We start from the raw sequence: 27,489 nt of genomic DNA, 5'->3' as shown, positions 1-27,489 counted from the left end.
AAGTTGGGCTAATATGCAACTGCAAATAGTTACAACCAACATCACATAAACCATGCTCAGTGAATCCCGAGGACCGGGCAGCGTTGTTTACGTCTCTGGAACTGGAACATCACAGCCACAGTTGTCGGTGTGGCAGGTCATGTTGTTCTGAGTTTTTGTGTCTTGACTCTGTTTCTTTACTCTTCTTCAAGACCCCCATGACCCTGATGACACCCTTGGAGATGGCAGGGAATTGAAAGACTGCAAGAATGAAAATAACTTAATTTTATTTTTTGTCAAGCAAAATGTCAGTAGTTGACTTACTTCCTTCACGGGTTACACCTTGATATAACAGACCTAAAACCAGATCACAACCTAATTCCACACTTTTTCTGCATAGTTACCAATTTGTTTTGGCACTGTTTCCTACCAACTTGTTGATTAGGAATAATGGAACTAGAGTGGTAGAGCTAAATCTATATTTTATTGAAGACATCTTACACTTATTCCTGCTACATTGTCAGACCTTGTTTACCTTAGCAGGTACAGGATGTGTAGTAATTATAAGCTTGATATACCCTGCCACCTGTTTAGTTGTACTACCTTATAGTGAGTTTACGTCAGGGAAGTAGAAATAACAATCAAGAGAGGTTATATCATTTTTCCTAGCCGGGATACACTATTCATACGTCACCTGATGTCAGCAACAAGTCTGAGAATATTCTCAGTGATAGGCTCATATACTTTCCACTGGGTCTTATCCCCATCATAAGCAAAATCTTTAAGCAAATCATCAAATACAAAATCTAGCTCTGGACTTTGCATCACTGATTTTTCATAAAATGCTCTAGGGATTAAGTTTGAACCCACCAAGTCCCTCCCAATCTGCAAATCATAAATTCATAACTGGAAAAAAAATCCTTGTATTCATGAGGAGAGGGGGCTTTGCCGGGCCACTTTGGCAATCACAGTAAGTGGGTTATGGTCAGTTTTCTAACATGGGCTTCTCATAAAAAAAAAAAAAGACACGAAACTTTACACTCATGGACAAATGCCAAATCCTTCCTCTCTGTCTGAACGCACTGACAGCTTTTGTTAGCATTCATTACACAGAAATTACTGACCTCCAGTTTTGACCATATAGCTGCGAGAGCATTAGGCCAGTTCTCTTCTGGGGACAACTGTCTCATGCGTAGTGTTAAGATACCTCGGGGCCACATCCTCTTTAACGACCTCCTTCAGTCTCTGGAATTGTTAAGCTTTGTAGTCAAAGTCTACTGCCTGTCTTTTTATAGCGGTGCCCTGGGGTTGACAGGTCACACAGCCAGGTTACAGACACAGAGCTCCCATTCCAATGCGTCCTTGTGCCCACCACTTCTGCACCCAATCCAGCTCCTCTGTAACCTTGCTATGATAATGTCTCTCCCCAGCACTTTATAACTGTTGTGAGAAATTAACATTTTTGTCTGTCTAGCCCAGCTTAGTTTTTTTTTTCAGGGCAGCTCTGAAGCCTTTTACTGTGTTATTCTGTTATTTTTTTTCTGCTGATCTTAACATCATCTGATCTGTGTAAATGCTGAAAACTTGGTACATCATCAAACATCTGCTGTATTTTTGGAGAAACGTCTCAAGTTTGGTGAAGCAATCCAAATCACCAGAAATTGTGATTCTCAATTTGCACAAAATGCGTGCTCTGTTTTTTAAGGGCTTCTGCCAGACCCTGCTGACACATGAAGCATAAGAAAATATTTGGCATCAGCCACTTCCCCAGAGATTTTTCCTCTTGTAGGTAGTGGAAAATGATCCCTCTGTACACATGTATTCAATTCTTTTAGGTCTATTCATAAGCAAAGGTTTCGTCTCTTTTTTTAGCATACCCATTCTGATGGTTTCTCTGTGCAGTTTATGGTAATGAATATATTCACCTCCTTTTTTAGCCTCTGCTACAGGGCACAGGGAACCATGCCAGCGTTGTAGATTGTGGAGCAGCCCTCCAACTCTTTTTCAATTACTTGACCCCCCAGCTTTCCAAAGAGAAGGGCCTCTTGAGAAGGCTGAAGACTGGCTCCTGCTTCTCTTAGATTATGATTTTTGAGCTTATTGTTTACCTGTCTGGCTGAGTTTCTAACCCCCTTGCAGGAATAAACCCACCACTATTAGTCCGGAGTTTTCCCTGTTTCCTCTGTGGCACTGCTGCTGGCAGCACATGGGCTCCTGCACCGGTGCCCACCTTCAGGCCAGTACACTTCATGTTTGCTTTATCGAGCCCATAGTCTTGGGAGCCCTTCACAGCTCAGACACCTCTGTGAGCCCACAGTGCCCCTCCACAGTACCACTGTCCTTCAGGGTATGCATCTCCTGTTGACACCCACCAAAGGACGACAAGACCCTGCTTGTTTAGATGCTCTATCCAACCATAACCCCAACACCCCCCATTACTGAGAGGGAACTCGGGGTTTCATTGCACTGAATTATAGAGATAAGGGCCTGCCATGAAGCTTGGATGCATGGTTGCTCTTCCCTTCCAGTTCAGGGGAGGTTCAGGTCCTGGCCTATCTGCTGTTACCTAGGAAGCTCAACAAAGCAGGCTTACAAAGCAGGCCAAATGCAAACAACATTTAAAGCTCCATGGCCCCTTACTAATGGGACTATGCTGTGTCAGATCTCAATAGTTCACCCTTAACAGCCATGTCATTACGGAGTATGGGCACACAACTGCTGTTAAAAAGAGAGAGAGCAAGGAAAAATAGTAAAAAAAGACAAAATGCAAGAGGCTTAGGAGGCCTCTGGTTTCCTTAATGGAATTAGTCCTTCCTTTATGAATTCCAGGGTTAGATGCTGTAAATGTGATTCGCATACTCCCTCCCCTCACCAAAGCAGAAAGATCTGCTAGACACATGTTCGGAGTGGAGTGGAGCGGGGGAAGATATGACGTGACTCAAGAGCCTGGAAGGCTAAAAGGAGTAGATGGGGGAGAGCTCTGCAGCCCTTGATCTTTGTAAGATTTACTGCCTTTGCCTCTTGCAAAGATCTTTTTTTTTTCCTGGAAAATTGCTAGCTTCTAGCAATTTAAAAAAAAAAAAAAAAAAAAAGAAAATTTGGCTGGGGCAGTAAACAAGATCTTTGAAGGGGGAAGGAAGCCAAGAGAAAGTCAGGCCCATTAGTCACGCAGCTGCATTTCCTGTCACAAAGGACCCCAGTTGAGTAATCACTCAAAATATGCTTGTTATTTTTTCCTATTTTATTTCAACTTCCAGCCTGCCAATATCTACTGTAAGAAAAAATTAAAACAAGAAAAAGAAAAAATCTTTTAGCCTCAGAGGGGAAAACAATGTAGAATCAGACATTGATTTACATTATTTTTCCTTTTCTTTAATTTTCATAGCCTAAAAACACTTCAGTCATATGAGAGGAATGTTGGTAGTGCAGAGTGGGTCTGAGACAGTCCCGGTGATTTCAGGGCATATAATTTCAGCAGGAGTGTGGGTGTCAAAGTTCCTAGGCTACACTTCCAGCTGCTACCATTAATTCACTGTACAACTTTGATCAAGTCATATATTAATTCATCTGTAATTTATTTTGAAGAGTAAAGGTGATAATAGCTTCTGCATAATTGTTTTGTCAGGCTTCATTAATGGTGCTTATAAGTAATGTTGGCTCTTCTGATGAAAGCTTTGTGGAAGTATTTGTCTAAAGCAAAATACAGTCAAGACTGGAAAGAAATAAACTTGTAATTTAAAGCAGAACATTCTTATCAATAGATTTTAAAAGAACTTAGAGGTGAAAATAGGAGCAAGTGCTGACACTCTCTCTTGAGACACTCAGAGGAAGAAAAATACAGCAAACCTGTCATAGGGAACAACCCCCTTCGTAATGTTGGAAGAGACCATATGACTGACTGACTATACCACCTCCCCACTTCTAGATCTTGGAGTATAAGATGCTGGCTCTGGTTGATCTGGTACCAGCTTCAGAGCCACAGATACATGACAAAATTAAAGCTGAACACCCTCTGTTTTTCCAGATTGCTGCAAAGAAAATACCTCTTTTATCAACAAACACAACTCCAAAATACAAAGCCCCACCTTTTATTTACTCAAAAGTAACTAGTATGGTGACCAGGCCACCTATAAAGAATAGCCATAAGCTTGCTTCAGGGCACATAACAGTTTGTAACTTACATTCCTGACTGGGGTACCTGACTATATGGCTATGTGAAAATGATTGCAAAGGGATTGCAAATCCCTGTTTGGATTGCTATCTAAGTAGAGAGTAGATGATTGTAGTTTACACTACATAATAACATGACTTCAAATACTGCACAAAAAGTGAAGCTTGCATTTGCATTTAAGTGACTGGTAATGTCATATAATTCTCTAATTTGCACACATTTGATACCACAGATGTGCAGTGTTTTCAAACCACAGCTTATGAGCAGATGTGATTTACACAGCAATGTAAATCACAGCTTCCTAAAGTTAGTTAAAGGGTGTAAACTCAAACAAATGTGAGATTTACCCCAATTTGGTTTAAGAGTTTGAAAAGCTGTTTACATATATTTTTAAAAGCAATTGAGAATGATTGTTTATGCATATTTACACTGAATGGAAAAGTAAGAATCTTGTGAGTCATGACTCAAATATGAAAAATTCTGCTCCAGATTATCTTTATGAATTATGTTCATCCTTTGTCTTTCCAAATGGCAGGCGAGGCAAGCTGTGCTCCTCAACGGGCACACAAGTGTACACTCCCTGGTTTGTGGTCAGAGCTAGCACTAGGTCATAGCAGCTGTCTGCTGCTCTCACACCAGGTGACTTTCACTGCTACATGTCCCAGTCTGCTGGATCCCCACATCGTATGATGTTCTATGCAATAGCGGTAGTTTTCTGTCCCTAAAACTATCTCTGCCGTGATGTGGGTTTATAAAGGCCATTTCCAATGATTACTGAGATCCACACAGTTTTGAAATCATATACTGGTGTGTGTGAATGAATGGAAATGATTTGTTTACAACAGCAACGTAAACTTTGTGCATTTCCTTTTATGAGTACCACGGTATGTGATAATATTTCCTATACTGGCATTGTAGGGATGTATTGGTATAAATCACACCAGTATCTAATACATCAGACTGTATAATAAATTGTAACCACCTATAGAATGAATTATACCTGACCAGTATTTGAGTAGCAACTAATATTTCTCTATTTACCTACCTGGTTATCTTAGGACTTTGTATGGCTCTGTAGCCATGGTATCTGGGTATCTCCAAACCTCTGAACCTTTGATGTACCTGTTCTCTTCATGCAGGTCTGATGCATATTAGTACCATTATCCTTGTATAGGTGTGCCACAGAAGTCGTAAGACGAATGACTAACCCAGAATAACCTCAGAACTCTATGACCTCTTGATTCACCTGCTGGCTGAGAAGAATTACTCTTTCTTGCATAGATGAGAAGCTGAGTCATAAAGAACTAAGGTTACGTGCCCATAAGCACATAGATAGCAACAGAGATTAAATCAGAACTCATGGTATACAGATCCTCAGTCCCTGGCTGAGTGCATTAAGTTACTCTCTTCTGTCTCCAGTGAACTGATCATATTTGGTAAAATAGCTAGCAGTTGTTGCTCTTCGCAGTGCAGTGCTTCTGTGATGTGTGTGAAGGGGACTTAGCAAATAATTGCTTATCAAAAAGCCAAATTACATGGGGAACAGGACAGTTGCTTAGTACATTGACAACGGAACTTATCAGCCCTTCTACTAAACTGCTGCATGAATTTGGGCAATGACTTCACATCCACATGCTTCCATTTTTCTAATTTCATATAGGGATAACAACACACTTGGAGGTCCACACACAAAAATCACCACATAGTGCTGCTCCACTTCTCATTTAAGACAATGGAATGAGAGAGAAAAAGGAAGGAACAAGGAGAATAATAAATTTTCCTGTTTAGTTGAATAAAGTTTCTATGATACAACTCAAACATCTCACTCTTGAAACAAGAGTGGCTGGCAAGAACATTTTAGTTTTAAGTTTTACGTTGCCAACAGACATGTCGATGCAGGGCTGTTGTGCTAGGGAGGGTGTAGACTTTGCAGCTGTGGTTTAGGGGTTCTGCACCCCTTGCCAGTCAGCACTGGATGGAGCTCTCTGGGTCTGTCTCAGAGCTGGTTTTCATTTCCTCCAGATACAGTATAGGACTGTGGAATAGGGCTATATGGAGCAGACATAGAACCTCACTTTCAGAGTAAAACTGACTCTGAAAGGGTTAACCTGACTAATGGCAGCACTTCAGTAAAATTGAGGGAGGTGGTACTTAAGTCCCAAGTCTTAATAAAATGCAGGTGTTTTATCGTTAGGTTAAAAACTCCTCATCTTAAGACTCCAGCAAACATTTAAAAAGAAGGAAAAAATGTGCCTGGAAAGGCAACAACCGGCTGTTCAAGGCATTTACAGAGAACGCAGCATTCACTGGCTAAGACCTACATTAAAGTTCACAGAGGGAAAACAAAACATAAATATTAGATAAATGACACCTCTCACAACATGCATCTGGCCTCCAAGGTATTACACCTGGGATTAACTTTTGACATTCTCCTTTGCACCATCATGACTTTGCTGTCTTAGCGGCTCCCTGCAGAGTATTTATACTCTCATTTTTCAACCTTTCTGTCTTCTTGTTTCCTAGTCTGCTTGGGGATTCGACAGGGTGATGGGCAGCATGACCACTGCAGTCGCAGTGCACAGATAGCTCCGCTACGCTTGCAGCTGCTTTTCTGTCAGGGATAGGACTTTTTAAAAAAAAAAAAAAAACAAAAAAACCAAACAAAACAAAACTACTTTAGAATTAGCTAGTAAAAAGAAGTTGTAAAGAAATCACTAATCACTGTTTTCTCCTCTTTCACTTCCCCTCCTTATCCCAAGGAAGCAGAAAATTTGGGGGAGTACTTTTCAGTAAATGACACTATTTAGATGACAGAGTTAAGGGATTGCACCGAACTTGGAGCTTTAGCTTCAAGTTCCTCATGTATTTGGAGAATAAAAGTAGTTATGACTTACTAAAGGGAAGTGGAACGTGAAGAACCAGAGAAGTCTTAATGTACTTATGGTGGCCCAAGGCCTAAGATTACTGCATCGTCATCCCCGTGGGCCTTAATTAGTGTCACGGAGATGGGCTGGGTATTTTTGGTATCTGTAGAGTGAAAATAGTTAACTAACTGCCATCCATAAAAACTCATCCCCGTGGGAGAAAGTCGGGCATCGATTTCCCTGGCCTTAGCCTTGGTGACATAAATCAGCTGTCACTACTAGAGGAGGACAGAACTAGTCCATGGAGTACCTGATAGGATGGGAAGCAAGAGAGTAACTGTTGGGTTTTGATGCAAGAATTTCACAACTGCAACTTAGTAGGAGACAGAGAAGTGACAGTGAAGATGGTCAATCTACTAGTCATTTAATTTAGAAGACTCATGGGTGAGATATGAACAGTACTAAGCAAAAAAAAAAAAAAAAAAAAAGGCATACAGAAAAGTCTAAGGCAATGAATAAAAATGAAACTGATGGAGCTGTTGAGCTTGTAAACATGAGTACATGCCACCCCTTTTTCACATGGAGCAGAGTTCTCAGGACAGCTTGAGTAAATAATTCAGAAACCAAAGAACAAAAATCAAAACTCTCCATAATCACAGCAGGAAACCCAAACAAGCCCAAGCTGTGCGCCCTCTGTGCACCGTTGCACTGCATCCTTGCTACCGTCACTGTCCTGGGCCATCTGAACTAATGGGCTGGAATACAGGCATGAGGCAGATACAGCAGAGATGAAGGAGGGTGAAGTGTATATCAACCCTCTTCTTCACACTTCTCTGAGAATAACCATTCTTGTGTCCCAGCCATCATCAATGTATTTTTAAGAAGCATCTTATGAAGATGCAGTGAAAATGCAGACTGCAGATTAAGAGAGGGGCAAAGAGCACAAATCGTCATTAAGAGTATCTCAAAAATCCTTGTAGGAATCTTTATGTTGGCCTGAATGTGCCCCTTGAGGAATGATAAAGCCCTTGAGGAAAATCAAACAGAAGTCTCTGTCAGCATTTGCTAGCTGCTCCCAATTTTAGATCTTCCGTGGCCTTCTCCTTTCGTCCTTCACTTTGTAAGACTGCTTTTCATCCCACTCCTACTCTCCTTTGCAGCTGCCAGTTCCTGTTACTAGTGTCAGCAGTTCTCAATCTTCTCAGAGAGCCCTGCTGTCGCTTGTGCCTTCCTACATGAAGGAAACAACCCATGCTTTCTGTTCCCTCCTGAAAAGTCACTGCGCCACAAGCTCCAGCAAAGCTAGGCCAGCCCCGGCTCGGCGCAACCCCGGCCCAAATCCAGCATGTCAGACTGCAAAAACTGGCAATGCCTCTGGTCTCAGCGCAGGAAGATAGCCAAGATCAAAGTTAGAAGCATGGTTTCTTTATTCTGTCATCAAACTGGCCTTTATTTTTTCTTTCCAGTCTTACAATTATTCTTATCTTTTTTGATGTATGTTATCTCTGGGAGTCACTGAGAAGTAGTGGATGGATTTGCAAGAAAATATGAACAACCAGGCAAAAGTGTTTCCAAATTAGCTTGTGTCAACTTTGAAATAATAATGATGTCAGTCACTGAAAAAACTCAAGTACTTCATACTAGTACTAAGTATTAGCAATAATCACTAGTGTTAGGCCTCACGGTTATCCTTGCAGATACTGTTAACTCTTCCATATCGTACAAGAGAGAGAAAGATTCTTCCTCTAAACAAACTCACTACTTTCTGTGCTGTAAAATTGTCTTGTATTTGACTTAAAGAACTGACTGATAACCTTTGCATCCTGTTTCTTATTCCTCCATCTTTGCATGATGAAAGTTCCCCTTCCAAATTTCATTTCCCTCATGTATATTTATTTTAAATGCCTGAAATGAAAACAAAAATACTTTGCAGCTTTCTTCTGTACATATGAAATGATGTAGTTACCTACTTGTTAAAGAAACAAAGATCCCCATTTAAAAGAATAATAAATAGGTAACTCATTGCGGAGGGTGGCACCAAGACTGAGATTGTGCCAATGGCGCACAGAACAGAAAAGATTAATTTCCGAATATTGAAGAAGATCAAAACCTTTGCTTTGATGGTACTCTCCCTGTAGCATCTTAGTGTATTTTAAGAAGTGGTTAAGGATATTTTTAACCTTATTCTCCAATTTTTGTAAGAGGGGTAAAGGATGTGTACCCTAATTTATTTTTTATTTCTTCTAGCCTAGCCTACAAGGTTTCAGCATTGTACCTTTCACAGGTGATTTGTAGCTTTTTTAATGGGAGTGAAATGCCTGAAGTGCTTACATGCGGAGCAGCAGGACCCAATGGCCTTCATGTCACAATAGGTTAGAAATGGATTTAAAGGGCAGTGGTGCAGATGCCTCCACCCAAGCCAGGGCTCCGAAGGGATAGGTACAAGTGAGTACAAAACTGTTTGCTTTCCCTTTCCCTTGAATTACTGTGGGATACTCGCAAACATTTCATTAAAGCTATTGTATGCATGCTTAACATGGAGATATCGGTGGTTCCTTGAAACCATTACACAGGAGCACCCAAGAAAATACAAGGGAGCCACTGAAGGAAAATACAAATGAATTAGAAAAGCATAGCAACCGGAGAATACATTTCCCATAATACAACAGTCAAAGGTCATGAGATCACAGATGCTCAGTTGCTCATGCATATCTTCTATTCTCTCCACTTGCATGCTTGCTCCGGAGAGGGCAAAGATTTAATGAGGATGAGGCTAGCTTTAGCAGTTCTCACCCTTCCTCACACCCTACATCTGAAAGAGCATTGAAAGCCTCTTAAGTTGGAATAGACACACATTGAACTGTCCCAGTGCACACATACAATCTGGGGTTTTCTCAGCAGGTACAAAAATACAAGGTGACTGTTCTCTTCCGGCTGCCCTGGATGTGAACAAAGCTGTTGAATCAAAGACTTACTGAATTTAGGGGTGGAAAGAAGTTTCTCCATTGCATCTGTCTTTTCAACCTGCAGTAGCAGCCCTTCTTGGAGTCTCACAGCTTCTATTAGTCAGTTGATTTTTCCTAGCTCCTTAAGAAGAAATCCTGTTCAGACAAAACAGCACACTATTTACAGGAAGCTTGGCAGGGTCAAAAAGTGACTGTAAAACCGATCGCTTGTTAAAACACATACAGTATCTGCTCTGATGTAGATACTGTTAGAACTCGGCAATCTCCGATTTGCTATCAAGGCCTTGAAGGTGATTTCAGAGTCAGATTTGTTAAACTTGGTGACATTGTAAGTGTTATCACTTGTCATTAGCAGAGCTAACTTAGTTTCTCCAAGTCCCGCTTAATCTATCCAGCTCGCTACCCCCAGCTCCTGACCTACTTAGTCACTTCCTGTCTTTGATTTTCGCCTTAAAGCCTCTTATCTATCTTGGCCTGTGGCTGCCATTTAATCTCAATCAAACTTCCTTGGACTTCCATTACTGTCAAGTACAGCTCCTCTCACCGTGATACCCACCCTTCTGAGAGCAAGAAAACTGATTTACAGCCAACAGTCTGCCTCTCCTCTTGTGCTCTAAGTTCATCTTTGCTTTGTTTTTCTTCCTGTATGAGTCACTCCTTCCCCCTCTCTGAGACATCGTGCTATGCTTTCTGTTCCCCCTCAGTCTGTCAGTGGCTGAGAAGCTGCCTTGCATGCCTTTACTGCGGAGATCTGGTGAGTATTATCGCGTGTGCCCAGCTACCATGTGCAGATTCGGAAAAAGCTGAACACGAAGAAGCTGAGTTGGCCACAGGCTGCTACAGAAAGTCAGCTAGTTTAATATGCTTTTGCCTCTGACCAGAAATGATGACCTACTCTGTTCCCTTATGCTTTTCTGAAGAGCTACTTACGCAAAACATAGCTGTTTAGTCTACGCCTCCCAAACGTAGCATCTTCCCTGCCACTTCAGGGCACTTGTTAACTCTACAGATGCTGTACGGTGGGTACCAGCTTAAGGACTTTACCAGTTCTCACTGGTTCACTCATGCTACAGTAACATATCTTTGAAATAGACTTCTTCAGGCAGTTTCCCTATGACCAGAACCCAATTTAAAGATGCTAATCCAGTACCATGGGGACTTTTGCCTGCACAGAGGCACTCCTGAGCTGCTGAGGTCTGTTGTTTTTCAAGCTTCTTTCACTATCACAGAGAAGTTCAAAGATGTGGCCCTGTGCTCTTTGTATGTCAGGTACAAACCATTTGATGGCAATGGCAGCTGTGTGTAATACGTAGGAGAGATTTGTTCAGTTTCTCCTTACACGTATGTTCTCTCCCGGCTCTTCTTTCAATATACCCAGTTCTGTTTTTCCCTCTTCCTCCTACTTCTGTGCTCATCAGCACTCATACTCCTTTGGTTTTTGTTGTTGTTAACATAAGGAGGTTATATGATCCATCACTGAGTGCAGCCTTGTCCTCTTAATAAGTAGAAAATACCATACATTTTGGAAGGAGGAATTAGCTACAGGCCGTTCTCATTAAGCCTCTCCTTCAACTTATCTCAGCTTAAGTTGTATTTTTGAACTGCAGTCACTATGCAGCATTGTAAGTTGAAAACAACCACTTGAGCCCTTTCCAGTGAGGCTTTGAGTGGCCCTGATACTAGGCATGGAGGAGAGATAAGCAGCACATTGAAGTTGTAGTATCGCTGTAGCTGAGGGCAAGGAGTGAATGGAAACATACCCTCCCTCTGGCACTGCCTGGCTCTGGACGAGGGGAGAGGAACGGCCGAGCAGCTCGGGTTCACACGTGCGGCGGGAGCCAGCGGCCTCTCGGCTGATGACAGATTAGACTCAGGGCCTGGTTAGTGGGAAGGCTGTGATTAGACCTCAGCAGCATCTGTCTCTAGCTCTAAAGGAATTACTGCTGCGGGCTGTGATTTTCTCAGCAAACTGTAATTATACCAGGAACCTCATTCCTGCCGCTTTTCTCAGCAACTTAAGAGCAAAAAAAATGTGGGTGAGGGTGCAGAGAAGCAGAAACTGTGAAAGGAGCAGGAAAGAGACACCTGTTCATTTTTGTTCAGCTCATTGCAATTATTTTCTTTCAGTTTCTTAGATTCTTATGAATCACAGACTGGTTTTTCCCAAAGGTCAGTGGCAAGGTTTAACTCCCTGAAGCTGTCCTGCCATCTACCTGAAGCTGATAGGACACATGCTTTCCACACCAACCTCTGCCACACCAACCTCTGCCCTGGCAGTGCCCCCTCCCTCCTCCCACGGGCGCAGCAGTGTGGGGTGCCAGACTCTGACCACGACTGTTCTCAGGACACCCCCAGGAAGGTACGGCCTGGGCAGAAGTGTGGGAGATTGGAGACTGGGCAGGGTGAGTTTGAACCTTAGTCCCAAAGGCCCTGTCTAGACTAGGATTTAAGAGTTTGAACTTAAAAAGTGTTAGGTTGTATATAGTAACTCTCTGGTTTAAAAGATGTAGAAAAGGCAGCATAAGTTTGAACTCCCAATAAGACCCGGTAAGTTTTGCCAAAATAACAATGTCAAAAAAGAGCAAGATTTCTTTGCAAGATTTCTCTGCAAGATTTCTCTACCAGAAAAAACTTTTTGTTTGTGCAGTTGTAACTCCATAGAAGCCCATTTGCCATTAGTGTTTTCTTTGCTCAGAATATAAGAAGAAACAGATTTTTTTTTCAATTTAAATCTAGGAGAGGAGGAGAAATATCTAAGAGCAGAGTTTGCCAACATAGCTTTGCCGTCTAATAGTTAAAATGTAGACAAGGTCAAAATGATTCAAACTAATTTATGTGCTCCTTTCTTAACTTTCCTTGGGGCTTTAATGTGACTGTTTAGTATACTTTGAAGGCAAGGGTGTCTTGTCTATGTTAAACAAGTTTACATCAGTGCTATACTCATCTAGAAGAAAGCAAAATTTTTCCTTACCAGCATGTCTGCCCTCCATCCCGCAGCATGTCTGGCAGCACAGCCAGGGATGAGAGTATGGCAGCAGGAACTCGACCCTTGGGGCTGAAAGCACCAGGAGGCAGTATGTTGGCAAGCAGATCCCCGTCTCCAGAGCCAAGTCTCTGCAGATACTGGTGGGAAAGAGACACATCTGGAGTTGTCTGGAATTGGCACAAATTTCTGTGGACAAAGAGGAGAGAAAGGAAGGGTTAGAAGGAAAGTGGAAAGAACGCTTCTTACACATTTCGCTTTCTTTTCCATCTGCTTGTGTGATGTTGCTGTGAGCTATTAAACAGCTGCAGTGCTCTGCCCCAGAAGGGACTGTGTTTCAGTAGAGATGGAGAATGATTCTTAGAGCTAAGTGCTTTGGGAGCCCCCTGGAACGAAAAGGGCGATAGGAATAATGTTGCTCTGATTGACTGTTATGCTAAATACACTTGGGACTGGAGCACCTGGGGCAGTACCAAAGACGCTGTTCTGGCTCCTCAGACCTGAAGCCTGTGGCAGGCAGTGGGTACTGCTGGGTACTTCTGACTCATCCTTTGCGCAGTAGGTGAGTCCCTCTTGTCTTTTGCCTTCCAGGCAGAACCTCCCAACTCGCCCGTGCTGGTCCCGAAATTCAAGGAGAGCAGATTACTCAAGCAAAAGGTGTTTGCAGACTGCAAGACTTTGTAGCTTGGGCAGATAAGGGTAGCAAAGGAAGACCAGGAGAAGGAGGAGTGGGCGTACTGCAACTGCCAAGGACTGAGGAGAAGAGCATTTTTTTTGCATCCATTCAGACGTTCAGCTATTTCCTGCGTTGTTCCTGCAGTCAGCATGCTCCACCTGCTTTTACTTAACCATTTCCTGTTTACGGCTTCCAAAAACTTTCTGGTGAAATCACTAATCTGCCACAAGATCAGTCTTCATAGTCCCTTTTGGGCAGGCTTCACTAATTTTCTTTCTGTCTCCTCGGTACGCAGACCTTTCAGATTGAGGAGCTGTGTGCTGTGTGTGCATGTCTGCATGCATGTGTGTGTGCATGCAGTCAGTAGTTATGTCAGGAAAGTATGTGCTCGCTCAGTAGTTCTTTCTGTCTCCATATGCCCCTTTTTTTGTTCTCCTAGTGCTTGCTGCTTTTTGCAAACTTGAGCAAAGAAACAAGCAGTAGCACTGAAGGCAGGTTCCTCTTTCTGTAGAATAGAGGGCTCCAGATATTTAGAGGGAAGACTCTTCCCATTACTTTCAAGCATCTGAGAGCTCTCCCACAAACAAGGCATTTGTTCCCCGGATAGCTTGCCCAAGCTTTAAATTATTTTCTAGCTTTGAAAACAGTGAGGCAGTTTCTTCTAGTCTGCTGTTTAGTTTCTCAAAAGTGAAAGGCAAGGTGTGAGGAGCAGGAAGGATCAACCAAAGAAAAATAAATCTCTTTCTTACAGTGTAGATGGCTCCCACGAGTCCCTATCTCACACTTAGTCACACATCTTGTAGAAACCACTAGAAAAGCATGCATGCTTCAAGTCTACTCTCCTTAGCCGTACTATAGATAACACTACAGCTGCCACTAAAATCAAATTTATTTGTCACTGCTTTTGCTGTTTGTTTATTTTTTGTATTTCTCTTCTGCAGCAGTGAAAATAGATTCTTCAGTTTCCTCTCTGGTTCTCATGCTCTTGCACAGTGCTGCAATGTTTGGGTTGCGGTGAGCACTGCAGGGAAATGTTCCCTTCTTAAAATAAATCATGGAAACATTTCTGTTGGAATCAGGGCTTGTAGAAGTTTATTTTTTTTTAATAAGAATAATGTCGGGCCAACTTTGACCTGACACCATCGCCCTTTAAAGGGAACAGGCTTGTGATGCACGTTGGTGTATATATACTGACATGCATATATGTATGTGTGTGTGTGTATATATATATATATATATATATATGCGCACACACACCAGTATACACGCCAGTCATACTGGTATAACTGAGCACTGAAATCATCCTCTAAGAATGCTGGACATGTTGGCTCTGTCTCCATCAGAGAGAGATCTGCAATTTCCTTAACTAGCCCTACTGCAAGTTAGTGTAAGCCGGGGTGCTTAGTCTGCTGACAGACATAGAAGGTGCAGGTCTATAAGCACGCACCGGCACTGCCGCTGAGCTGTTTCACACTTCTGTAATTATGCTGATGGGCTCACACTCAGGCACGTTTCTGAATATTTTAAGAAGAATGCTAGACCCCCTGTTTTAACTGTAACATAAATATGCACAGGTAGCACTTCGGTATGGGCTAGGAGGTACGGCCTGGGCATCGCTGATGTCCAGGCAGCTGTCTGCTGTAGGCATAGCACAACCCCACTTAGATCAGGGTTTGCTGAAGTATCTTCAAGCTGTCTGTGAGCAGCTTTTGAACTTGCTTTTTAATCAGGAAAAGGAAGCAGTTGTTTACTGCACAGAAGTGTCTTTCAGATTGGCCCAAGTATGTAAAATGGTTACTTTGGTTCCCATCCAGCCCAATTCATTCAATAGTTTGTGTCAGGGTACTTGTCATCAGTGGCATTTGCCCAGGGTGAGTCACGCCCACCCAGGCAATGATCTGAGAGAGCCTTCAAATCTTTTTCATCTTCATTTTAGAGGGTACAGCCCTAGTAAATACATGATCATATTGCACCACACAGCTCTTCCTACAGCAGTTTCTTTTCTTCCAACCAGCTTTCAGCCCAAGAGGCAGCTACTTCCAAAGAAACTCTCTGGTTCAGTGCCCGTCTTTGTTTTCCAGATGTTTCTTTCACCACGCCGCTTTCCGGTTACACCGCAAATTTGGGTGCGCTCAAGATATTTTTGCCTGCCTCCTCCACCCCAGAAATGGAGGAAAGCTGAACTATACGAAAATGTAGCGAGAATGAGACCCTCGAGGAAAATGGCAGGGAGGTGTAGAGGACCGCGCAGGACTCTTTCCAGGAAATGGGTAGAAGGTTCATCACATGAGTCACTGAAACCTTAGATGACTAAATTCTTGAAGAATAAGCTGTCAGGAATATGATACTGGATAGGACAGTTGCAGGGGGAGAAGAAAACTTCTTAAATAGCTCTTGTTTGTTTTTTCGTTCGTGATTCATTCCTGAGGAAATTGCTGCACCTCTGGCCAGGGACGGGGGCAGCGTGCAGGCGGTGCCAGCGCTCCTGCTGGAGGGGCTGAGAGGGGATCAGGAGCGCTCCGTGGCCACCTTGCCCAAGTGAATAAAGTAAGACAGGGTCACTAGTGCACATATGCCATCTGAATCAATTTGCTCCTTTTTTATATACCAGGAGGTATGAGACCAAGAGGAAATGAAGGTATTAAAACTCTAATTCTAAGCTCCTTTTAAAAATTTTTCTTCCTCTACCTGCTCCAACCAGTAAACCAAGTTGTATCAATAAAATTGGCCCAAAGCTCTGAATTTGGATTTCAGAGAAGGTCTTAAGATTTTAAGTGCCAGTAACAACAGAAGCAGTCAGACTCCCTCCACAGCTACCTCCAGTGGAGCTGAACCAGCGTTAGCAGCAGCGGGAAATGTTTGCAGTAGTATCTGAGTGTGGAGAAACCCCAACGTTCCAGCACACCGCTGCCAGTTCCCATTTTGGTGAGTTTGACCCAGAGCATTTAACGTTTCTGCATTAGTTCTGTGTCTCATAATGCCATTTACGTAATGATTGCTCATTTGGTTCCCATTAAAATCATGGTATTTCTTCTGCAAACCACTGCTTGTAAAAATCAAGCCACCCAGTTTTTCATTAGATTGTAATACAGGAAATAAATAGTCTGTCTGTAGGATGCATACTGTAATTGTCAAAGAGAGAATAGGGGGCTTTTTTCCCACTCTTGGACATACAAAGTTCAGATCTCAGAAGCAGGACCGTGAAAGATCTGTTAAGGGTTGCTGAATCTATCTCCTGTGAAAACACAATGTAGTTACTCCCTGGTAGATGTTCCTCGGATACTATATTGATAAAAAGCGAGTCTACAGCTCTTCATAGTCAGAGCGGCAAGAATCCTCTTAAAATTGTAGAAATGTTAGGTGTAGCTCTCGCAGGTCGTCCCAGTGCCGTTACCTTTCGAGGCAGCGCTGAAGAGTTCCTCGTATTATATATACCAGCACTTTGAAGAATTCAGTTTCATATGTCTCAAACAATGGGGGTTTCACCGCTTCCTGTAGGAGCCTGCTCTGCAGCCTAACTCGTTTCACCATCTGGAGCATTTTCCTGAGTGTCTGCCCGGTTTTAACTTTCTTTTAATTGTGCACCCACTATTTCTTCTTAAAGGTGGCTCACCAAAAGTTTCTGTTGTGTGAAATTCATGTTACGTGGTGCTTTTTTTATTTTTTATGAGGATCAAGAAAACCCTGGAAGATTGATGGCTTCTTCTCTTTACTTTTTCTTCCTCAGAAATAATAATAAGTAATTAATAATGTATTACTGCTTTTCTAGCCATTCATCTCAGCAATTTACAAGGAAGGTCAACACTGTTGTACTCTTTTTACAGATGGAAAAAACTGAAGCACAGAGCAGGAAACAACTTGCCCAGGATCATTCAATGAGCCCATGGCAAGACTTGGATTTTTAACCAGGTCTCCACAATAGTGCCCTACTTTTTTTTTTACTTATACTTTTTTTTTTTTTTTGGGCCAGTCCAGTTCCCTTTGGCTTTGTTGGAGTACCTCGGAAGGACAAGCTTTCCATGAACTTTATTCAGAATTGTCATATTGTAACTGAAAGGTCGGCTTGTTGAATATTTAACAGTTACTATCTTTCCAATGTGTTGGTTACGCATCCTAATTAAGTAGTGATAAATAAAACCAACAAAGCATTTTAACAGACTGATTCAGTCCCTAGGGCCTCCGAGCTGAATTTCCTTCAGCTAGCCTGTGTTTTCCTGGTTGCGGATTGTCCAGATTGAACACAGTATATATCAAGCACACTCTTATCAGTGCACTGCAGGGATATTTCCTTCCTCCTCAGTGCCACCATGCTTACTTCACCTGTCGTATTTCCCTTAGCTGTGGTTTTCGGTAAGTGTGTTTCTCAGAATCTGGATAGTTGCTGAATTATAAATCTTCCAATTTGGAACAATCACACCGCAATCTGTACAGCACGATACACTGGGCAGAGAGCGATACCCAGCCTAGCACTGAACAGGCTCACCTGGGTATCAGAAGCTGTTTGGCCTTAGCAGCACAGAGTTCTCCGTGGGCTGCTAGCAGGCAGGGTGTTTCTTCCATCTCCCTTAAAGCTTCTGCCTGTCCGGCCTGTCATTCCAGGGAATATCTTTACTGGGACTAGATCCGCCTGAGCACATGGTAAGATGAGTTTTGTTCCTCATCTCCCCATGGGAATAGCCGTGGAAGGCAGCCACAGCCGCGTGCTCGCAGTCTGATCTGCAGGGGTCTCGTAAGTGCCCCACACTGATCGGACACTGAACTGACAGCCCCCATCATGGATCAAGAAATATAAAATTAGAGCTCTGGGTAGGCCAGAGTTATATCTGAGGGACAGCACATAGATCTTCCTGGCTGCTGACCACTTTCAAAGTATTCCAGTAAGTGAAGCCCTTACCATCTGAGTTATTCCCCTCACTGCTCCTTCAGGCCGCCTTTATTCCAGATATCATTGAGCCAGGGTCTGAGGATTTACCGAAAGCTGCAAGACTGCTGTAGGTCACTGAGCACATTGTCTTCGCTTTCAGATTGAGTTTGAGAAATTACCAGCGGTGTCATGCTTATGCCTCCTGGCCATGTGAATAGAGGAAGCTAAGAAGCAACAATAGATTACATACAGCAGGGAAATCCCCATCGAACTTCTCCCAGACTATCTCAAACTGAAGTTGATTTGCATGCATACACTACAAATAACTTTGCAATGGCTTCTAGCCCCATGAAAGGGCTACATGTGGTTGCCTATAATCATTTAGGCCAGTTCCACCAGTTGAATCACTCAGAGAAAATAAAAAAGAGTGAATCAGAGCCTGTATAGAAATCTAAGCAGTTTTATGTAGCATCAGCCTACTTCAGGTAAGGATACAACTGGGTAATGCTGTTCCACACAAGATCAATGGGAAATGTTCAATACCTGATAGTAACTAGTAGTTATTCTAGAAAAGCAGAGCTAAAAAGCTATGTTAAGCTTTATAATTTGTGATTATGGATGGGTGGTATGATTCTTCAGCTAAACTTGCAACTAAGCTTCCTATACAAACCCTGTTTGGTGGAAGATGGACCTTACTGAAAACCAGAAAAAAGCTTTAATGTCCTGTAGTTGAAACCTATGGCCAGCTGCTTTACAAAATCTGAGACTCATTAGGCCTGGAATTCCTGAGCAATGCTGTTCAAAAAGCAGTGGTGTTAAACAGACTTCCAAAATTCCTGTGATTTTGTTTAAACATCATGGTTTAACAGAAACAAACAAGTGAGCAAAAAAGAGATAGCATATTGAAAATGCGTATTTACTGGGTTATCTCAGGCTCAAAAATGTAGTTGGCTAATATGACACTACAAAAATCTGTTACATTGTCTTTGATGCACTAAGAATGACAATGTTTATAAGCCTAGTACATCGTGATTGCAGAATGCCTAAATTCTTCTTGAAGACAGACAGTATTTTCTGGTCCCTTGCTGAGAGAGAGGGCTTTTGGGGTTTGGGGACTTTGTTTGTTTGTTTGTTTGAATAGGATAAGAATATAAAGTTCCCAAAGGCTCACTAAGAGCTGTTTCTTTGGAAAGAATTCGCTTACCTACTCCCTTTCCTAGCTTTCTATCGAAACAAATCCTCAGCTACATTTCCTGCCAGCCCTCTCCCAAAGCTACACAGAGTATAGACAACTGCACTGATTCTTTAGGCTCTCCCAGTAAATTCACAGAAGGATTTTCTGTACATTTTCTGGGTTGTCAAGCCAGCTCTGCATGAAAATTATGTATAGTTGGGTAGGGATATAATTTTGAACAATGCTGTAGATGCCTTGCAGTAAATACCAAAGCTGTTTTAAACAGTCTTAGAGGTGCTTTTGTCAGTATAACATATTTCCCTTGAGGAATTCATCAAAGGTGTATTGGCAAAAGTGGGGTTTGTTCTACCTGCATTAGGGTTATCATCGTTGTCAGTATAGTTATACCAGGACAGCTATATGAGCAACTCTTTTCTAGTGTAGTTGCTTTTCATATAGCTAACAAACAGGGCTAGAGAGGAGGAGGAAAACTGAGACACAGCTTCCCTTGACAACTTGTGTAAACCTTGTGTTTCTTCTACAATATCACCTCACCATTAATAATGTCATGGCCTGTTGCAGTGGAATAGCTTGCCTCTCACCCTCCTCCTTTCAGCTTTATTGACTTTCGTCAAAGCTTTGATACAGAACAACAGTAATCAGCCCAGGTATGAACTGGCTGTTCTGCAGAGTCCTTCAGGCAGCTGAGGTCTCCCTGTGCTACGATGGAGCTTGTCTCAATGGGTCAGCTGTAGAGATCGGAAGAGGAGAAGTATGTACTTGAATAGGCCTGGGATACCTTGCAATGCAGTTAATAGCAGCAAACATGAGGAGGGCATCACATGATCTGACTGAAGATTCATTAGTACCTGGGATATTTTGGTCCTGATAACTGTGTGTTTCTTCAGTTTGTGTTCTTTTCATCAGCTTGCAGGTTGATCAGGAAGGCTTCAATTTTGTTTTTTAATATCTCCTCTCACAACAGTCCATTTTCTAAGGAGTCTAATCACAGTAATATAATATCCTGTATTTACATAGAAAACTCCATCCCAAAGCACTTTAGAGCCTGGCACTGACATGGGACTAAGATTAGAAGAGGAGCAACTCATACCAGTTAGGAAGCAGGCTCTGCTCTCATGCTAGGTATTAGTAAAGCATATAGAGTGGAACCATCATATTTTCTCTGAATCCAAGGCAATTTGCTAATAGTTGGAAAATATATTGGTATAAGCTGTGCTCTGTTTAACTCCAGGAAATGTGTTCAAACTGTAGAAAATAAGCCGTGGTAGAGAACATCAGTCCTCTTGTACATCCCATTCTCTGTTCATAGGCACTGGCTACCAAAAAACAGTTTTATTGGAAAATTAGGGTGATGCAAAGGTCCGCAGCAAGTATACGCTGGCCTTTGGCCAAAGCATGGTAGAGGGGCCTGGACTAGTCTAAGGTTTGGCTCCAGAGCACGAGAGTAGCATCAGAAGCTTTGCCAGCCAGAATGAGGAGAGTCTGGACATTGGTAACTAGAAGGACAGCCAGGCAGGCAGCAGAAAGAGGATCGTTACATATAATTCAATCCATTTTCAGCAAGTCTGTGAAATTAGTTCATAGTGAACTAATTACCTTGATTTGTTTTGTGTATTAAATGGGTTTCCAAGTGGTTGTTTGCTGGAGGAAATGGTAACTTTGTGATCTCATTCTGACACATTGGCATTGAGGTGTCCGTCTTTATTGTGTGTTGCAGATGGAAAGGACCAAACAAATTTAACCTGGGAAGGAACCAATCCTGCTCTGCAGACCATACGAGTGAGGAACACTGCCTTGAAAGATACTTCACTTGATGCTGCTTTACCCAGCACTATTGGTGAAACTCCGAACAATACATCCAATCTATAGAAAGGACAAATGAAACATCCACTAAGAAATGAATGCATGACAACATTGGTTTTCAAAAATCTGGTGAAACAGATAGTAAGCATTCTTCTTCTTTTGTCTTTCTAAAGACTAACTTTAAAACCAAGTGCTGTTCTTTGTATGTGTGGGGCCATACTTAACTCTGAATGTATGAAAATCCTGTATTTTGCTCAGGTTAATTTAAGTGACATAGTAATAAAAGCCTAAAGCCTCTGAACAACGCACATGCTGCTGAAGAAGCATAGGCCACACGTGCCTTCCTAATTCATCCCGTCACCTCACCAATCTGGAGGAACCGACAGTGAAACACGCAAGAGTGCTTGGTGTCCACGGCCCATAACATAGTGAAATGTCAGCTTCTGCTTTTTAAGAGAAATTATAAGCCCACTTATTGGCTTGATTAAGAAGCAATAGTTCAGTGAGCTCTAACTCCTGTAACTCATTTGAAAATCATCAGAGATGATGTAACAGAGTTGCTAATAGCCGGGCTCTGACAGTTCAGAATGAAAGAACAGGTAGCAATCCCAAAGGTGGGAAGATCAGTGTGTATTACAGCTGCTTAGCTTCCTCTGTCTTCAAAGCACTTTTAAAGTCTTCACAGCGTGACTGCAAACCACAGAACTATTTACTCACCTTACAGACTTAGAGAATGTATGACTTGCTCAAGGCTGCTGAAGGCATCGCTGGCTGTGCTGCGATCGGGATCAGGTTGTTCCCGGCTCTCAAGCCTCACATCCCTTAGGGAAAGCCACGGGTGCAGTTAGTGCCGACTGCCGATGCACAGTCACCATTGGCCCGAGGGGCTGGTTCTGTCCTCTGCAGTCACAGGGAAAGCCTCCCTGAGAAACCTGTTGAAAAGCAGAGTAACCTGTACAGAAATATGGGAGGTCTGGAGTACTGCCGAAGTGGCTGTAGGTAACCCAGCAAGGAGGTCAGCTGCAGTGGGGTCACCTGTGAGGTGAGCAGGTTGCCATCTGCTGTTTGCTAGGCAGTCTTTGGGTGACAAGATTATTCCTGGGGAGTACGTGGCCCCTATTAAAAAGTACTGCACACCCTTACCGTGGCAGTGCAAGAGACTGAGGAGCTGATGGGATGTGGAAGCTGATGTCACGTCACTCCCAGCCGCCAAACAGGATGGCATGGAGAAGCCGACTCTGCAGCTATCTGCTGACATGCCTGCTCACGCAGCTTTGGGCTCTCCTTTAACAAGGAAGTTTCCATCACAACAAGGATGCTAGTCCATTTCAATAAGCTACTTTTAAAAGCTAATATGTTTCACCTTGGGGAAGAGCAATTCTCCAGCTTCAGTGTTACCAGTTTTGTGCTTTGAAGAGACCTTTGTAAAATTTTATTTTAATTTTGTTTTAACTAAAGTTTAGATTTTTTTCTTAACAGTGCTGCACTACTGGCCGTTCAGTCAAACCCTGCTGAACTTGCTTGTAGCCATTTTATCTGGGTATCTTGTAAATATTTGGTAGAGCACTCAGATACAGAAGTGGTTTTTGCTCTTACAGTCACATGCCTGGTTCCAGGACCTTTCAGAAGCACAAAAGGCTGAAGGCAGGGAAAATTCCACTGAGATGCATTCGAGTCTCCAGGGAGGAACTGCACTCTGTTTAGACTAAAATTTCTCATTGCTGCCTCTCCTTTTTTAAAAAAAAGTGGAAGGATAGAGAGGGGAAGCTGGAGGGTAGGTTTTTTTATTATTATAAACACGGAAATGCAAGCACCGTTTCCCTCATTTCTCTCATATTGCAGGACGATTTGCAGTTGGAGAGGGAGATAAGCTTTTTAATGCTCTCTGCACTACCTGGGAAATTTCCATCCAAGTTCTAAAATGTTTTACAAACATTAATGAATTAAAGCTTAATCCCCTTCTTCTCAGCCCTGTGAAGCAAGTACTAAATACAGTTTAAAAACAGGACTAATGAGACTAAAAAAGTTGTGCCTTGCCTCAAGTCACATGGGCAGTGTGGCAAGAGGACTCGGGTCTTACACCACAGACAACACACATTCCCTCCCTTTTCAAGGCTTGCTGTACTTGCCTTTGTGGGATATAGTGAAAACATGCTGGCATCACACCTTGAGATAACCTTGTTTTTTCCCCCTTGGAACAGAGAGACTACTCACAGCTGCTGTCCCATGAGATTAAGGTGTTGAAAGGATCAGACAAGGTGGGGGGGGGGGGGGGGGGGGGGGCAGAGAAGCAAGTCATTGCTCTGTCTGCCTTGGGCATGCTCTGCCTGCACTGCTGCCAGTGGAGCTGGTGTACTATTGGGAGCAACCTCAAACGTTTTTGTATGTGCTTCCATATAATATTCAGGCAGGACTGTGGTAAAAATGCCATAATCAAAGAGAGAACTTGGCTGACAAGAAAATTGGACAAATGAGCCAATAAGCCACTCCTGTATTGAATATATGTGATTTCATTATCCTTCTGTATGTGACCTGCATTTCTTACTGCTTCTTACTATCAGAATCCTGTAACTACTGCTGCAGCCATCTCTTTCACCTCTTCAGAAGAGAGGGATAATCCATCAGCCAGTTCCTTTCCAGTGGTATGAGTCAGGTTTTTACAAGGGGGATTAATGGTTAGTTGAAGAGAGTTGTTCCCAACAGCGCTGAGCAAAAAGGAATGTGCACATGAGTCATGAAGTGGAAGAGAAGGAAACAAATCTATAGACTTGAAGGTTTTGAATGAATTCTTTTTCCTTAGCTTCCCTTGTCCACACTGATCTATAACTAGACATGCAAAAGCTGGAAATGTATTGCTGGTGGCTGGCATAAGCAGGACTGAGAGCTTCTCCCACTGTGCAAACATACCTGAAGTCAGTCAGCCCCCCAAACCAGATCAGTGTGTACCAGCTATTGCAGCCCTTGTAGGTGAAAGATGCTGGGAGAAAAATCGGATCACAGTGCAGCAGCCTCCTCCTGTCTCTCCTGTGACCCTGTGATGTACCCCGGCACTGGTGCCTTTGGCCTCTTCACGCTGTTACCTTTTATGACAAGGGCCAGCACTGGTCCTTGGGTACACTCCTTCTGTAGCACCCTTCCCTGCAGAGGATCCAGACTCACTGCAAATGCTGTGCACAGTGCTCATTTCATTCCCCGCTGAAAGGCAGCCAGGCCTGAGGTGGAACACGGCAAGCGCTTCGCCGTGCCTGGCAACTCCATGCAGCTGCTGAAAACAAGCGGGGAAGAAAGTGGTGTACAAACACAGGGGAATTTTCACATAGGCAGGATGTAATTAGCAGAGCTGGTATTTGGCCAGGACACTGGGGTTAAAACACTGGCTTGCAGGTAACACACTGGGATCTTTCATAATTCAAATGCTCAGGATCTCCTGTTTCCATCTTACCTGGACGATGTCAGAAGATTGCTCCCTAGTTAATGTTCCTGGGCAGCTCTCGAACATCTGACACAAAGGAAAAAGTGTCTAATGGTGCTGCACCTGCAGTGCTTCTCCGCCAGCAACTGCCCACCGCGAACAGCAGCTGAAAGGGTCACATCCTGAGAGGGCTACGGCTGCGTCGCGGTAAAACATGCCACAGCTGCCTCCATGCCTTGGGGTTCACTTCACCCTTAACTCTCATTACTCAGTTCTCAGGCCGCAAATCCCCACCAAACAGAAAGAAAAGATGATAAAATTAGGGCAGCCCCTCACACGTAAAACACAAGAGTGAGAATATTACCGTTAAGTGCTGCTTCAACCTTGTTCTCTGCCACTTGCAATAGTACCAAATCGGTATCGGACAACAGAGAATTACATGAAGCACTTCTCCCCGATTCAGAAGAGTGAGCTTTTCCAACTGACCTTGCCGGTAATACACAGAGCATTAAAAGCTTGTGCCTCCTCCTTCCTGCCAGCAGAGAAATCACGGTCAAAGCAGCAAAACATTTTTTTTCCCCTTCATGAGCTCACTTTCTGTATAAGCAATCTGTGTGTTTACTACGAGGATGTTGAATGTCCACAAAAGGTCAGGGAAGTCATTCATGAACCTCACGTGTGGAAAGTCCGCAAGACATTTCTACCACGATGTGGCCCACAGTCTAAAATATACACAATTGCAAACCTTTAACCCCTCGTCTGTCAGAGCTGCAGACCGCGTGCAGTTTGAAGAGCTGGCTTCCTCCCTGCAGTGCAGTGTGTGCAAGCAAAACAAGAGGGGTTCCTGCCATCCGAGAAAGCATAATCTCTGCATCAGTAAGTCATAAAAAAGGGATCCCTCCTATGCCTGTGAGGGCTTCCCGTATCAGCTTTTGGTGTGTTTAGGTTTTTTGTATGCCCAGGTTGCCATGCAAGTCCCCCTCTTTCTCAAGCGTTGCTTAATACAACCACCGACCAAACTTGCTGAGAGCACCTCAGTCAGCGGGATAACAAACCTACAGACTGACTCAAATGGCAAAGTGATCTGGAGAGAATAAAGTACGGGCAGCTGTAGGCAACAGGAAATCCAGCACTAATAAATAAAACGTCTTATAGCCAGAAAGAGGAAATAAACAGCAGCAGCACAAACTGAGAGGACAGAAGAGAGGAACACAGCATAACTGTGGCGCGGGAATCACTGCATTACAGTGAGTTTATTTTTACTGAACGTTGTCCCAGTTTGTTATGTGTTCAGACTGCAAAAAAAAGTGGGGGAGTGGGAGGACTGCTCAAAGAGAGGGTCTCTATCAGAAGAAGTTGTCAACAACCACTGTAATTAAGGAAGCAGCCAGAGCACACACAACCTGAGCCGCCGCCAAAGTGAAATGAAAGCATTTTTTCTTTGCAGCCGTAGCCCCGAAGGATAATAAAAGATGGTTCTACCGTGCCAATGAGGAGCTGCAGGGACACCGTTTCTAGACAGCAAATGCCCTGCTCCCATCTTTCCAAAATTACACACTGTGGGGAGGCAGCAAGTTACTCTTCCTACGTGTGCTTTCGAAGCACGTGCCCGCACACCCCGTCTGCAGCAGCCGCCTCGGGAGGTCTGCCGCCTGGCCAATGGGCTGTTCTGGCGCTGCTTGGTCCAGATTGCGGAATCAGCAACCCTTAATTTTTCCCCCTCGCACTCAGCCATGGGTGTGCCACGGCCCCACAGCATTGCCAGTGCCAGTGGGAGCTGCCGCGTTCAGAAGAGCTGCACCCCGCTCTGCTCCTGAGGGCAGCTGTGTTTAGGAGGCTCACTGGTGCCTTGGCAAGGAGCTTCGTGCACGGCATGCCGAAACAGCACTCCTCTTGCTGCTGGTAGCATTTTTCACCTGGAACGGCCGCGTGGCCTGCGCCCGTGCGGCGGCAGCTGCTGGGGAGCGGTGGGTGGGCTAGCAGAGCTGAGGGGGTCGGCACAGACCTCCTCAGCCGTGGGACAGTATCGTGAGGCTTTCACCCGTGGCTGTAGAAACTCCTGTGCAGGTTCAGCAAAGGCAAAGAAGTCATTCACAAGTTGCATGCATGTTTCTGAATTCATTCACTGAGTGGCGTTTGCCTTTCATCCTCCCCCCGAGCCCTGTGCACATTGCTGGCATTCTCTCCCAATCCCATATACTAATTCCCAGGTCTCCACAAGCCACTGCCTGCCAATGGAGCCCACGGTCACTGGACCGCCAGCCCGGTCACATGAAAAGTTACATGCAAAGGTTTAACGCTTTCTCCTGACCCCAGCCCCCGTTCCCGTGAATCCCCTGCAGTGTTTTCCTAATCAGGTGCCAGGGAAGCTTTGCACTGGGCAGGGTGCTAAGAAGGTGGCTATTTAGCTGCAGCATTTCGAGTCTTTGAGCTCTCTCCTAAGCTGTAAATAGAAGCAGTGGAGGCAGGTGAATGTCCGACAAGGCTGCCATTTAGACCTGAAGAAAAAAAAAGAACTGCTGCTTTCCAACAAAACGCATGTTGCTGTTGCCCCACTCTCTCTAGCCCAGCAGCTG

The 27,489-nt window shown here is 43.6% G+C and overlaps 1 protein-coding gene and 1 long non-coding RNA gene across 9 annotated transcripts in view; one reads left to right on the top strand and one right to left on the bottom strand.

Annotated features, from left to right (window-relative positions):
• Positions 1-22,207, top strand: part of RAD51B (RAD51 paralog B) — a 409,322-nt gene extending 387,115 nt beyond the window's left edge. For 4 of the 6 annotated variants that reach the window (XM_087746500.1, XM_087746502.1, XM_087746501.1 and 1 more), the window contains one exon: positions 21,416-22,207. In XM_087746500.1, coding sequence (XP_087602626.1) covers positions 21,416-21,567 — 152 coding nt within the window. In that variant the 3' untranslated portion in view covers positions 21,568-22,207. The remainder of the gene's footprint in view (positions 1-21,415) is intronic. The other 2 variants (XR_015702014.1, XM_087746503.1) reach the window with 2 other exon arrangements.
• On the bottom strand, positions 102-26,875 carry LOC148057149 (uncharacterized). 3 transcript variants are annotated; one of them, XR_015702017.1, is made up of 6 exons: positions 24,944-26,875; positions 24,582-24,766; positions 22,219-22,433; positions 12,952-13,152; positions 9,990-10,115; positions 102-240 (listed from the first exon to the last, which is right to left on the bottom strand). It is a non-coding gene; the product is annotated as an uncharacterized LOC148057149 (long non-coding RNA). The 3 variants fall into 3 exon arrangements; XR_015702016.1 differs by having other exon boundaries at positions 24,582-26,875; XR_015702015.1 differs by lacking the exons at positions 24,582-24,766; positions 24,944-26,875 and having other exon boundaries at positions 22,219-23,738.
• Between the last annotated feature and the right edge of the window lie 614 nt (positions 26,876-27,489).

This window comes from Nipponia nippon, unplaced genomic scaffold (genome assembly GCF_047370975.1).
Source record: "Nipponia nippon isolate SJK-2023a ecotype South Korea unplaced genomic scaffold, ASM4737097v1 scaffold_10, whole genome shotgun sequence".
NCBI lineage: Eukaryota > Metazoa > Chordata > Aves > Pelecaniformes > Threskiornithidae > Nipponia > Nipponia nippon.
The sequence above is the reverse complement of the archived record's forward strand: the minus strand, read 5'-3'. Positions and strand labels throughout refer to the sequence as shown.